Source organism: Sminthopsis crassicaudata, chromosome 4 (genome assembly GCF_048593235.1).
Source record: "Sminthopsis crassicaudata isolate SCR6 chromosome 4, ASM4859323v1, whole genome shotgun sequence".
Lineage (NCBI taxonomy): Eukaryota > Metazoa > Chordata > Mammalia > Dasyuromorphia > Dasyuridae > Sminthopsis > Sminthopsis crassicaudata.
The window spans coordinates 367,624,339-367,638,036 of record NC_133620.1 but is presented as its reverse complement, the minus strand read 5'-3'; the positions used below and the strand labels follow the sequence as shown (position 1 = coordinate 367,638,036).

The 13,698-nt window shown below is 32.5% G+C and overlaps 1 protein-coding gene across 1 annotated transcript in view; it reads right to left on the bottom strand.

Moving 5' to 3' along the window:
• MED13 (mediator complex subunit 13) overlaps positions 1 to 13,698 on the bottom strand; it is a 93,139-nt gene that overhangs the window by 20,137 nt on the left and 59,304 nt on the right. The window contains exons 11-18 of the mRNA XM_074261980.1: positions 13,014 to 13,095; positions 10,331 to 10,452; positions 7,228 to 7,318; positions 6,898 to 7,112; positions 6,409 to 6,605; positions 4,966 to 5,882; positions 2,199 to 2,366; positions 1,757 to 1,980 (exon numbers count right to left, since the gene is read on the bottom strand). Of these exons, the coding sequence (XP_074118081.1) occupies positions 1,757 to 1,980; positions 2,199 to 2,366; positions 4,966 to 5,882; positions 6,409 to 6,605; positions 6,898 to 7,112; positions 7,228 to 7,318; positions 10,331 to 10,452; positions 13,014 to 13,095 (2,016 nt within the window). The remainder of the gene's footprint in view (positions 1 to 1,756; positions 1,981 to 2,198; positions 2,367 to 4,965; positions 5,883 to 6,408; positions 6,606 to 6,897; positions 7,113 to 7,227; positions 7,319 to 10,330; positions 10,453 to 13,013; positions 13,096 to 13,698) is intronic.

Below are 13,698 nucleotides of genomic sequence, written 5' to 3'. Positions count from 1 at the left end.
ACAAGATTAGCAACAAATGACATGCTAAAATTTCAGATTCACTCATATTTTCTCTCACTCAAAATTAAAGTACCATACATTACTGATAAAAATTAAATAGCAAGGAACCAATTACATCAATACCATGAGTTGTTCAATCATTTAAGTCATGTATGACTTTTTGTGACCCCATTTGGGAATTTCTTGACAAACATAGTGGCATGGTTTGTCATTTTCTTCTCCAGCTCATTTTACAGATGAGAAAACTAAGGCAAACAGAATTAAGCTACTGGCCCAGGATCACAAAGCTAGTAAGTGTTTAAGGCCAGACTGGAACTGAAAAAATGAGTGCAGACCCTAAAGCACTCTCTCCACTCAGCCACTTAGTTGCCCTACTACTCTATTATTTGAAAACAATAAACTGCAAAATAGATAGTATCAAGAACAAAAACCTATACTGAAATAAATGAAATTTTTACTGTCTTTATATAATTTGTCATTATGTATACATGTTTGAAATTTATAATCAATTGGAAGATCTTGCCTAAATTCTTAAACTGTTTTTTAAATACCTATTATATATATATATATATATATATATATATATATATATATATATATATATATATATATATATATAAAATATGCTATAATTATAGCTTTTATGATAGCAGGTCATATTAAACCTATTCTATTTTTCCTGGAGACTTTCTGGGAACTATGAAATATCTGATGGATCAGTGCAAGGGATCAGTTTTTCTTTCAATTTAAAGATTTATTAACCATATCTTGAGTAAAGGTGAAATGGAATAGTGACTTGAGGAGCAGAGTATAAGTCCTTTGGCCTTTGACTTGTACTAGAATTTTGAACTTGGAGAATACTCAGGTTATGTAGTTTACCTAAGACTATAAAGAACAAATGAGTTGTCATTGTGCTTTAGTAGAACAATTCTACACTAATATATGATCACAGTTCTAGACCAAAAAGTCAAAACAAAAAAGTAGAAAAAGCACTGTCACAGATATCAGAAGCATAAAGATAAATGAATAAAACTCCTTGATTTTGAGGAATTTCTACCATGGGATACAACATTTACACAGATTAATTGATGTAAGATAGCCTGAAGGTGAGAACATTAATAACTAGAAGGTGCATGAAAGTCTTCCGCAAGGACATAAAATATGAACTTAAAGTTAAATGTTATTGAGAAGCAGGAGACAATGTCAAATTCAAGTAACAGCAAGAAGGCCAGCTTGGTTGAAATGTCTAAGTATACGAAATCAGATAAGCACAGTATCAGATACTATGAATAGTAATGGAATGACAAGGGTAAAACAAGTTCTTTCCTTCAAAGAATACACAGTCTAAATGGAGAGAGAACATGCAAAGTAAGTATATAGATACTATAAACAAAATTAATATTAGGGAATATATAAAATAGTTTTAGGAGAGAGGGCACTAGCAAGAGGGTAGGAGGAGATGGAAGGAGAGTTACAAAGGAAGGGAATTCATTGAGCTAAATATTAAATAAAACAAGATGCAAAGATGTGAAGGTGGGACATGTAATGCCATGTGCACAAAATGGCAGGGAGGATAGTAAGCCTAGATCACAAAGTGTTTTAAGACCCATGTGAGAAATGTGAAAACCCACTTTGCCAGCAATAGCACCAAATCTTAATTGAATCACCTGCCTGGTAGGTTAGGTTTAGATAGCAGCACAAAAATATAAGGTAGTATATATTTTTAAATTTCATACCTCTCACTTTGAACACATACCTCATATATTGCAGTAAGATCTCGAAAAAAAGTTTTTGCTCCATTCAAAAGGGCTTCATTCTCTGGACATAGTACAACATATGCTATATCTCTTTGAGATCCATAGGGTTCTAGCATCAGCCTCTCCCAATAAGGCAAGGCAAATGGAGAGAGCACCAGAAAATCATAATCATATCCCACCAAAAATGTGGGAATTGGCAGTGGTTCTGGGGACTCATCAGTTCCTTAAAACAAACAAATAAAAAACATTAAGAACACATGCAGAAGTAGAAGAAATTGATTCCTTAGATTAATATGAAACTGCACAAAACTGAAAATTAAAATGTTACTTACTTGGGACCACTACAGATTTTACAAAATTAATTTGTTAACAAGTAAAATAAAAGCACCACAGCAATTTGAAGACACTTAACCAATCAATAATTCCATATGTGTTATTTACCATATGAGCCTCGGCCAGCCATTTTATGAAACTGTTGCCAAGTAAGAGGACCTTGGACTCCCCAAGATCTCACTGTTCTTTTTTTCTGAATGGCATCTTGAAGTACTGGCTGAAGGGACAAAAGCATTCGAAGGATGTCCTGTGAACACTGCATGCTTACATCTACAGCTAAGAGGATACAAAAATAAGAATTGTTATCTCAGCTCTATGACTTCAACAAAATATGAATTTATTAAATCCAGCAGAATCATTCACTATATATTTAAATTTCTACTCATAAAGAACTTGCTTCTGTACAGAACTATACGGAAAAATTTGACAGACAGTTCTTCCAGTATTCTACAACAAAAATAGCAACTCCTCTAATTCTGAAACTTGATAAAACTGAAATATACAAGTATTCATTAAGAATTTCCATTCTACATGACCTCACAGACTTATTCAAAATACTAATGTTCAAATCAAATTTTAAAAATTTAATTATTTAGTTACTGATTAATCTATAGATTATTCATGTGCCTGCTTCTTTTTCTTTTTGTGACTTGACCATAAAAATTTCATTCCTTTAATCCTATGCATTAATAATGAAAGATTGCTAACTTGGAGTGAGGAGAGATATGGTCTTGAATCATACCACTCAAATTATGTAATTATGAGAAAGTCACTTAATTCTTAAATCCCTCTGAGTCTCAGTTTCCCCATCTGCAAAACTGGCAATGGCACTATTTTTTAAAATCTATCTTCCAAAGCTATTTACATTCAAATGAGAAGATTTGCTTTGTAAATTTCAAAGTTTTATGTCAGCTATTATTAAGAAAAGATAATTTTGCTTAGTTCCTTTTCACTCCTACCCAAATGTTTAGAAAACAAAAATTAAGGAAAAAACAAAACAGTAAAATTATTAGTTACAATCAGGTTGGAGAATGTAATTTCCACTATCATTACCACGCCTTTTCAGTTCCAAAGCTCAATAAGCATGATATGATTGATTTTTACTCTCATACTATTTTTCTCCCCTAAGTAACTCAGTTGCCTTCCAATTTTTGCTTGATATCACCTTCACTCAAATAGCTTAATATCCCTTCATTCAAAATAGTTTCATTTATAGGATGACTTAAATTTGTTAATAACAAAATACTTTAGAACCTCACATCCAAAAGCCTATCACTTCATATTTATGTTATTAAGTCAATATTTTAAAATAAGACCACAAAATAACTATTTTTAATGATTTGATTCATAAAAATATTCCCAATTTCAGTGAATTCCAGTATTAGTTCTGTTTTGCTTTTATGATATCTTTTTGGGGGGAGGGAAGAGGAGTCTGGGGAAGGTACAGCAGAGAGAATAGGGCCCAGACCTGAAGTTTCTTTGGTGCAAGGAATGCCACTCAAAGAAATTTCTTCTATTAAAATAGTTCAGCACCTTTTCTGCAATTTATGATTTTTAGATTTGGCTAGAACACTAGGAGGGTGATTGACTTAGTCCACTTAGAGTTGGCATGTGTCAGGGACCTCTAGGAAGTCATAAAGTTTCTATGCCAAGTCAACACCTCTATTCCAAACAAAATTGCAAACTACTGTAATTAAAACAGTTTCAAAACAATTCAAAATAGTGTTTAACAGTTTCTTCTTAACTGATATCCAGTTTTGATCAACAAAATAGCAAAACTAAACCAACTTGGGATAAAAACCATTCAAGGTCCACTTTTTTTTTTTTTTTTTTGTAAATGCTAACTCTTAATCGACTTTCATGAAGGTGATTCCTGAAATCTACTTTAACAGTAATCTACAGTTCAAATGAAAAATGCTTTCTTCCAAAGTTATTAATGATGTGTTAATTGTTGAATGAAATTCCTCTTCCTACCCTCAATCCTTACACTTATTTAAATCTGCTGACCATCCTCTTGTCTTAGATATTCTCTCCACACTAGGTATTAATGACACGACTTTTTCTTGGTTGCTCCTCAGTTTCTTTTACAGGATGCTCATACATAGTAAGATCTCTATTTGTGGATATACCCAAAAGTTCTGTCCTAGGAGTCCATTTCCTCTCAATTACCGCATCAGTTTTTATGAGTTTAATGATCTATATATCCAGGTAAAGACTCTTCCGCTTTTCAGCTTCCTTTGCTGGAAACTCATTAGGTCACACCAACTACCTTGGGGATAAACCACAAAACTCTATTCTAGAGGCATGTGTGTGCATGTGTATGTGTCTCTCCTCTGCTTTTAATCTGTGATCTCATCAGTTCCTATATATTTCATTCTCATCTTTATGCTAGTGATTTCTCAAATTTATCTATCCAGCTCTAATCTCTCTGATGATCTTAGTCTCAAATCTTCAACTTCCTTTCAGACACCTCAAACTAGAAATCAAGTAGGAAAATTCAACACATCCAAAAATTATCATTATTTTCCCCCCTACTTTCCTTATTACTATAAGAAGGTAACACCATCCTCCCCAGTCCTATTAGGTACTATACTTTTATTATATATTATATGTTATTTATATTATTAATTTACATTATGTTATCTAATCATATATGCCATATAAGTAGGTATTATATTTTTATTATTATTAGGTACTACAGATATCTAATAATAAAAGCCAGTCTGAATCTCCTTGAAAATTTTCAGATTACCCACCATAATCTCTCATTTAGAAAGATGTGTAAGCTACTAACAACAAACAAATATATGGAGGACAAAAGGTTAAAAAACAACAACAAAAAACAAACCCCAAAACATCAAGTTAGCACACTTACCATTTCTTTTGGCCCAGGGATGTAAACATGTAGTTTTCACGAGGGTTTCATCAACTTTTCCTCCCGACATATTATCCATGAACTGACGTCCATGTTCTAATGCAAGGTAGCAGTCATTGCAACAATCCCGTTCTTCAACACGTACCGAATTGCTAATTACACCAATTTTGGGAATAGGATCTTGGTCTGCTGCTCCAAATGGTGAAAATAAATTAGTGCACTGATCTTGTAGCAATAATATTAACTCATCAGGCAATTTTTCAGTTTCTTTCAGTCCTCCATTGACATGTTCAACAGAGGTAGCCCTGAGAGCTTCAAAACGTTTCTCTGCTTCTTTACCACATTCAGTATTACGTCCTATGATATCTAATTCATCTTCAAGAAACAATCCAGAGCTGTTTCCAAATTTTCTGTTCATGACAGCACTGAAGCCACAGGTACACCTATACTGTGCTTCTTGTGTTGGATCTGGAATGTAAACTCCAACATCAGCACCTTTGATGTTCATGTTGCATACACAGATACAGCAACTGTCAAAATTACAGTCTTTGTATAAATTCATTACTGACTCTGAAAGAATGAGGTTTACATAAAGACTATGTGCTTCAGGGATAGATGGAACAGTTGCAGGCTCAACAGAATTTAGGGGTCTGCATGTTGATGGGGTGGAAGCTGGTGAATACAAATCTGAATTCTCATATTTGACTGAACCTTGAGCACTGGCAGGCCCACCAGCTCCACGAGGTGTCCGAGGTGTCCTTGGTGTTCGTGGAGTTGGAAATCTAGGGGTGGAAGGAGAAGGAAGAATCCCTGCTCCACTATTACTAGGAGGTGCACTACTTGGGGGCATTCCAAAAGGAGTATGAGTTTGAGGAGTATAAGCAGGGCCATATTCTTGATCAATAGCACTTCCATCACTATAACATTCCCAAAGAAGAATTCATAAAAGAGAGAGAGAGAGAAATTGAAATTAGAATCACAAAATATGACATTCCTAAAGTCACATAGCTAATAAGTGTCTAAGGCATGATTTGAACTCAAAAATTGCACTAACTGCTTCACATACAACCACAATCAAAACATTTACAAATGTCTGAAAACACATGAAACTTGTACAGGTATAATAGGACTTCATTATTTAAAAAAAAAAACAATTAGATGACTCTCACCCCCAAATAAAGATATGAGGCAATGAATCAAAATATGCCATTAATTAAATCATGCTAAAAAAAAAAAAAAAAAGATGTTTTGGAAGAAACGAATGCATAATGTCATACTCACAAGTTTTTTTCAATATTTTATTGTATTACCAATTTTTGCTACTACAAATAGAAATTTAAAAACCTAAAAGATCTGGGAGGGGTTAAACTCTTTTTAAAAAGCCATTTAATAAAAGTATTTGTCTCAAAATTCAGTTTCATACATGTCGGATATAAATCATACCCCTCTTTGATGAAAGGCATGGTGGGCCCTGGAGGAAGCAACTCTAATTTTCCAACAGTCCAACTTTGCCGATAAATGCACTCTTCTGGAAGCTTAATAGGAGGCAAACACTGGCTGGGGAGTGTTTTTAGAGGTGCAAACATGGAACATCCCACCAGAGCTTGACAATTTTCCAGTTTATAGACATATGAAAAATCCTATAAGATAAAAATTCAAACAATTTTTGAACCTCAAAGAGAGTGAGTTAAATACTTAATAAATTTTGAGTGGTAATTTAATTTTTTTTTAATTAAAGAAAAAAAATCACAAATAGTTTACCAACTTCAATCCAGTCATTTTCTAATAAAGAAATTCTACTATAGTAATTCAATTAACAATATATTTGAGAGGGAAAAAAAATACAGTAAGTGCCACAACTTAGTACTGTTAATTACAACACTACTTGGATTTATGAAAATTACTCTTGCATAAAATAATTTACAAATTTACCTTAATTTCAGAAGGTTTGGGACTACAGAATCCCTCATCAACCTCAATTTTGAATTGGGCTCCTATACTGGAACTATTCCCATCTAGGATAGTTCCTCCAGGCGTAGTATCTATACTACCATATTCTTTGTTGTTCATATTCATTGGGGAAAATCCCATAATATGCTGTTCCAATGATGGAGGTGTTGGATACATCTTATGAAGATCTGCAGTGCCTATAAGAAACACACATGTTGATATAATAGATATCAAGGGAATGTTTAAAATGAAAAGTGACTAAGTTGAGAATTCATATATTTAAAAATGCAACAAATTATGTAGGAAACTTACTTATGCATGATAGTGGATCCAAATTCCCTGCCTTTGACTCCTTGCAATTAGATTTTTCATCTGAGCCATTCAGTGTTTTTTTAGAGCCAGGCTATCAAAAACACACAACAGAAATTTACATGACAGTTTTACTCAATGTGATTTCAGTTCAGCAATAATTCAAGCTGATAATTTGTTTGTTAAATATTTGACTGTGAAGTGTAGATACAACTTTAGATAAGACAGAGTCTGTTTTCATATAGCAGGATGAGACTGACACAAATAAATTATAATACACTATAAAATTACATGGCCACACATGGGTCAGGTAAGTGGTGCAGTGGATAGAGCACCAACCCTGAAGTCAGGAGGACCCCAGATCAAATCTGACCTCAGACACTTAACACTTTCTAATTGTATAAACCTGGCAAAGTGGCAAATCACTTAACCCCAGTTGCCTCAGTTAAAAAAAAAAAAAAATTACATGGCCACTGCAGAGAATTACAAAGCAAAAGATCATTTTTATGATGTATGAGGAGGAAAGCTTTCATCAGAGGAAGTAATACCTCATGGTGAAATAGAATTTGAATTAGGCTTTTATAGGGTTGGTAGGAATTTAAGAAGCATGGGACTGAGAACCTTCTAACAAAGGTTTAGCATAAGCAAATACATGGAGGTAGGAAAGCCAAGAGCAAATTAGCCATACAATCTTGGAGCATTGAGGAGTTGGAAAGAAAATAATATATAGTCTTGAAAGATAGGGTGGTCAAGATAAGATCAATATGGGTTCACGATCTAGGCATAAAGAATGAGATTACAAATAAATTAGAAGAACATAGGATTGTTTACCTCTCAGACCTGTGGAGGAGAAAGGAATTTGTGACCAAAGAAGAACTAGAGATCATTATTGATCACAAAATAGAAAATTTCAATTATATTAAGTTAAAAAGCTTTTATACAAATAAAACTAATGTAGACAGGATCAGAAGGGAAGCAATAAACGAGGAAAACATGTTTACAGCTAAAGGTTCTGATAAAGGTCTCATCTCCAAAATATATAGAGAACTGACTAATTTACAAGAAAGCAAGCCATTCTCCAATTGATAAATGGTCAAAGGATATGAACAGATAATTTTCAGGCGAAGAAACAAACTATTTCTAGTCATATGAAAAGTCATTCTAAATCATTAATCAGAGAAATGCAAATTAAGATAACTCTGAGATATCACTACACACCTGTCTGACTAAGATGAGGAAAAGATAATAACGAATATTGAAGAGGATGTGGGAAAACTGGGACACTGATACAATGTTGGTGGAACTGTGAATGGATCCAACCATTCTGGAGAATAATTGGAACTATACTCAAAAAGTTATCAAACTATGCATATCCTTCGATCCAGCAGTGTTACTACTGGGCTTATATCCCACTACTCTAAAATTATGTTAACATAAGCCTAAACTGAAATGCTAAAAACTAGATCCATAGTTAAGTGTGTGCCAAAGTAGATTACATCTTTTTAAAGAATGAAATTCTAGCCCTTTTTGCAGTGACAAGGAACTGGAAATTGAATGAATGCCCATCAATTGAGGAATTGCTGAGTAAGTATATGAATGTGATGGAATATTATTGTTCCATAAGAAATATTTTAAGCAGGCCAATTTCAAAAAAGCATGGAAAGACTTACACGAATTGATGTTGAAGATTGGCAAGGAAAGATATATTGAAAAAATGTATGTTTACAAACAAAAAACAATGTTAAAAACAAAGAGAAAAAACACCAGTCTTCCCCCCCATTGACAATGAAATTTTCTACTCAACTTCAAAGAAGTTTCTTCCATAAAAAAATAAGGCTAGCTAACTGTAATAACTAGCATTTATATAGCATTTTAAATTTTGCAAATCACTTTACAATTATCTTATTTTATCCTCATGACAACTCTGAGAAGTATAATTATCCCTATATATATATTTTTTAAATAGATAATAAGGCAAAGAGAAGTGATTTACCCAGGGTCACACAGTTATTAAATATCTGAGATCATATTTAAAACTCAGATTTTCCTAACTCCCAGTGAAGCATTGTGGCATCTGGCTGCTTTCCTAAGGAGATAGTTTAATACAGTTGAAAAAGCAATAGCTTTAAAGCTATGAGCTTTCCTGGGTCTTTTTCCTTCTTTTACAGGAATCTGAGACTAGTTAATCCAATTCTTTCTGAAATTCCTTCCAGTTCTAAATATATGACTATGATGTAAAAATAAAGATTCATTTTTATAAATACAACTATCTCATCCCCACAGAAATTAAGGATCCCCCTTGTAAAAAAAAAAAAAAACAACAAAACAATGAAGTCAAAACTTCAGATACAAAGACTACATCTGACAATACTGTTATCTGACAATTTATAGAAGCTTCTGCTCTATATGGCATCAATTTTAAGATGTAGGAACTAACATCTTTTTGTTGGGTATTATTGTTAATACTAAATTTATTTCTCCAATGTCAAATTAATTAAAAGTACATGATCACAAAGCACAATTTTACTATATTAATATATGATATTAGTCATATCAGACAGGTTAGTCTTAAAATGGAATCAATTAGAATAATTCTTACTTAAACAATTCAGCCTTCTACTTTCAAGATATATAAGCACTTTTTAAATAATAACTTCATTTGATTGGTAATACTGTCCTAGATTAGTAATTCAAGATAGCTCTTGCCATCATGCATTTCTTTCCCCATAACTTCCCCAACCTTCTTGCCAGAGAGCTCTTTTGGTATCCTATTATCCCCTCCCCAACCCTGCAGTTCTGAACCAAGAATGGATCAACTCTACTATGGATAGAGTTCATCAATGATTTTATCACCATTCCATTAATTTTCAAAGTATTCCTTTCTGGTCACCACTCCCCTATGTATACAGAAATCCAAAGTTGTTTTTATATTAAAATCTTAAGGCTTACCACAATACTTGGCATATAAGTCCTTAAAAATGTCTCATTCTTTTAATAACTTAATACACTTAAAATCTTTTCAAAGAAATACAAATCTCAAGTAAATTAGTAAATTAGTGACAAATCCAGATTAAATGATGGTCCAAAAGGGCAACGTAACACTCACTGTTAGTTCATCTTCATCCGAATTGAAGAGATTGTCAAGGTCAGTGTAAGAGACGGCCAGATCAGAATCATAAATGAGGCTGGTTGATGGAGGACGGGCATGACCACCAGGACGCTGTGCATCTACAAAATATGAGTAAAAATTGTACTACTGATAATATAAAATGATACTTAAATTAGTTAGAGAAAGCTTCCAACTTAAAAAACTATAGGTAGTGTTCTTAAATTTGTTTTTTTTTTAAATTAAAAAAAAACTTTCTGAACTTAAAACATCCAAAGTTAGTTATTGTGGCTAAGCTATTTATTTTAATAATTTGCAACAAAAAAAGTAAAAAATAATTTTCCAACATTGAGAATGAAATGTTAAAGTATATGAAATTTTTCTTTTTTGATACAGATAACTTATAGGAAGTAGGCAAAGCACAAATACAATGAAATTTCCAGAAATAACAGAATAAAAAGTAGGGAAAAGACAGGAATTAAACATATCTCATCTTCACACTCAATATAGGAACCCTTTCTACATGACAATACCAATGAAAAATGGTATGTCAAGTTTTGCTTACTTTATTTTTAGGACAGCGAATTATACTATGTTATGAAATAGTCCATTCAACTTCTAGACAGCCCTTCTTTTTTCCACCTGGTGGTTCTAAATCTGACTACTAGAACTCTATAAAATAAATCCAATATTTAAAAATGTTTATATTGGTCTAAATAATCTCCAATTTCTCTTCTGGCTCTAAATTCTATGATTCTAAATCTCCTCTTACTAAGTCTTCTCTATTTAATCTCAGTATTCCAGGTGTTCCAAATATTCTTCATAACATTTCACATTACTTAGGTCACTATTCTCTAGATAAAAATCTAATATGCCAATTGGAATAGAATAGCTATAAGGAATAATGAGTACAATGCTAGACTTAGAATCAAGAGAGATAAGCTCAAATCCTACCTAATATTCATTTGTCAGACCATGGGGAAGTTAAGGCTCTGTAAGGCTTAGCTTTCTCATCTGTAAAATGGCAATAACAGTTGTGGTCCTTATCCTCATAAGGTAGTTAGAAGTTAGGTAGCTCAAATGAACTGAGGTATTAAAAATGCTTTTGCAAACTTTAAAGAACTACGTAAATGTAAATATTAGGTATTTATTTTTAATGGAAATTTATGTACATGAGAAAGACTACCTATAAAAGGATGCAGTAGAAAGCAGAGTAGTGTGGTAACAATAATAAGCTCCAAAGGTAGAAGGAAAGGTAGAAAGGTAGCACATTTGAATGGTAAACATTCAAACAGAAAACAGGATCAGGATATACACTAGATGATGGTCAGAGGCCAAAAGCAAATAGGTCAGTTGTTCAGCACCAAGTATCCCCAAGTTTTAAAATTAATAACTTTGAGATTAAGATTCTACTTCTCAGTTTTATAGTACAAATTACTACATTTCAAGTTTAAAGAATTTGAAGAGTCTATTTGTTCACACCTTCACCCACAATGTATAAATAGAAATCTGAAAACAGTATCTATTAATGTTTGCATTATATAAAAATCAAGAGACCTTTTATAATAAAGACATTAAAGTCCAGACTTCTCAGAATTTAACACCAATTTTCTTCTAATTTATAAGATTCTGATTGCTATTTACTTCATTCAAATTTCTAAATAAGGTTCTTGCTTTATTTGCAGATCGAATGAAAACTCTTCCTCCTTTAAGATGCAACTCTGGGATAACCTCACCTTTCAGAATTGAACAGACTCCCCAGTCACCTTCTGACAGTTTTGCATTTCCTTCAAGGATTCACTGGGGTGACAACCAAGGGGATTAGGTTATGTTCCCTCTTCAAAGAGCTGCTCATTTACATCATATTCCTTAAACATGGGACATAAAGATAAGCTATACAACTCTAAATGTTCGTATAACACCAAGCTCTCTACTATCTAGGTTCATAGATTAATATACAGTACATAAACACTTTCACTTTCCAATTCAAATTAACTTTTTCTTCTAAGACTTATGAGTAGCTTCACTCAGACATATAACCTAAAACTCCACCAGGGATCTCTTAGCAAATAGCTTTCTTTATAAGGAGCTATCGGGTACATGTAAAGAAATAAAAACTGAACCCTAAATGAATCAGATAAAAAAACCGTAACAGTGAAGGTAGTCAGATTTACTAAGGGGCTATTTAGGGGTTGAGGGGAGGAACTATAATTTCATTAGTGTAGATATTCCCTTCACAAAAACAAAACAATAACTATTCTACAACTTTTAAGAGTCTTATAAAGTTGTTTTTTTTTGTTTGTTTGTTTGTTTTTTTTGAGAGGCTGACTTGCCCAGCAAGTATGTGTCATTAGAAGTGGGACTTAAATCCAGGTCAGCCTAACTGGAATCAGCTCATTGTGTACCATTTTGCTTCTTGATTTTTTTGAGTTCTAGGGGAAAAAAATGGCTTCAAAGATTTATTTTTTATTCTCTTAGTTACAAATGTGTAAATTCTGATAGCATGAAGGTATATAATTTCAAACTGCTCTCAACATAAAAATATTAATAAACCTAGCATTAAAATTTATATTTTAATTCAGAGCTCCTCCCTTTTTATTAAGTGCATTAATTTTGTAAAATTGAACATAGTTTATTGCCAAGCTGAAAATAAAGAGACTATATTCTAAAATGTCATTTTTACCTTGCTTGACAGAAGGACTAAATAATGACATAGCATCTTCTTCATGTGATAACACTGTTACATTAGAAGTCCCATCTTCTGCCTGCAAATGATAATGAGAAAGCAATTATCACTTTCATTTTTAAGAAGCCCAATTTCAATCAACTTATTCACATAGGAAACACATTAATTCTTCTAGAAATAAGGCATATTATTTATTTAATGATTACCACAAGTACAGGAAAATACCAATAAATCAAATGTGCAGACCCGCAGATGTATGTGTAAATGCAATAAACTTGATTACAAGTTTATTACAATTTTACAATTTATTGATTACAAATTGATTACAAAACAGTGCGGAAATCAATTTGTTTATTTGACATTAAAAGAGAGCTATTTAGCAATGATGAGTATCAAATGTGAACAATGCTTTTATAAATTTTAAATAAACATTCTTTTCATAATTGCATTATGTCAACTGTAAATAATTTATATTTTCATTGGAATGCTTAACGTAAAATATTTTGCTTTAGAATAATAATTTAGAGATTAGCTAGTTCCATCTAATCATTTTATAGATGAAGAAATTGAGATAAAGGTATTACTTGACTTATCCAATGTCACACAGCAAGTTAGTAACAGAATCAGATCTAGAACCCTGGTCTTCTGAATTAGAGATCTTTGTTCTTTTTATCATTTTATG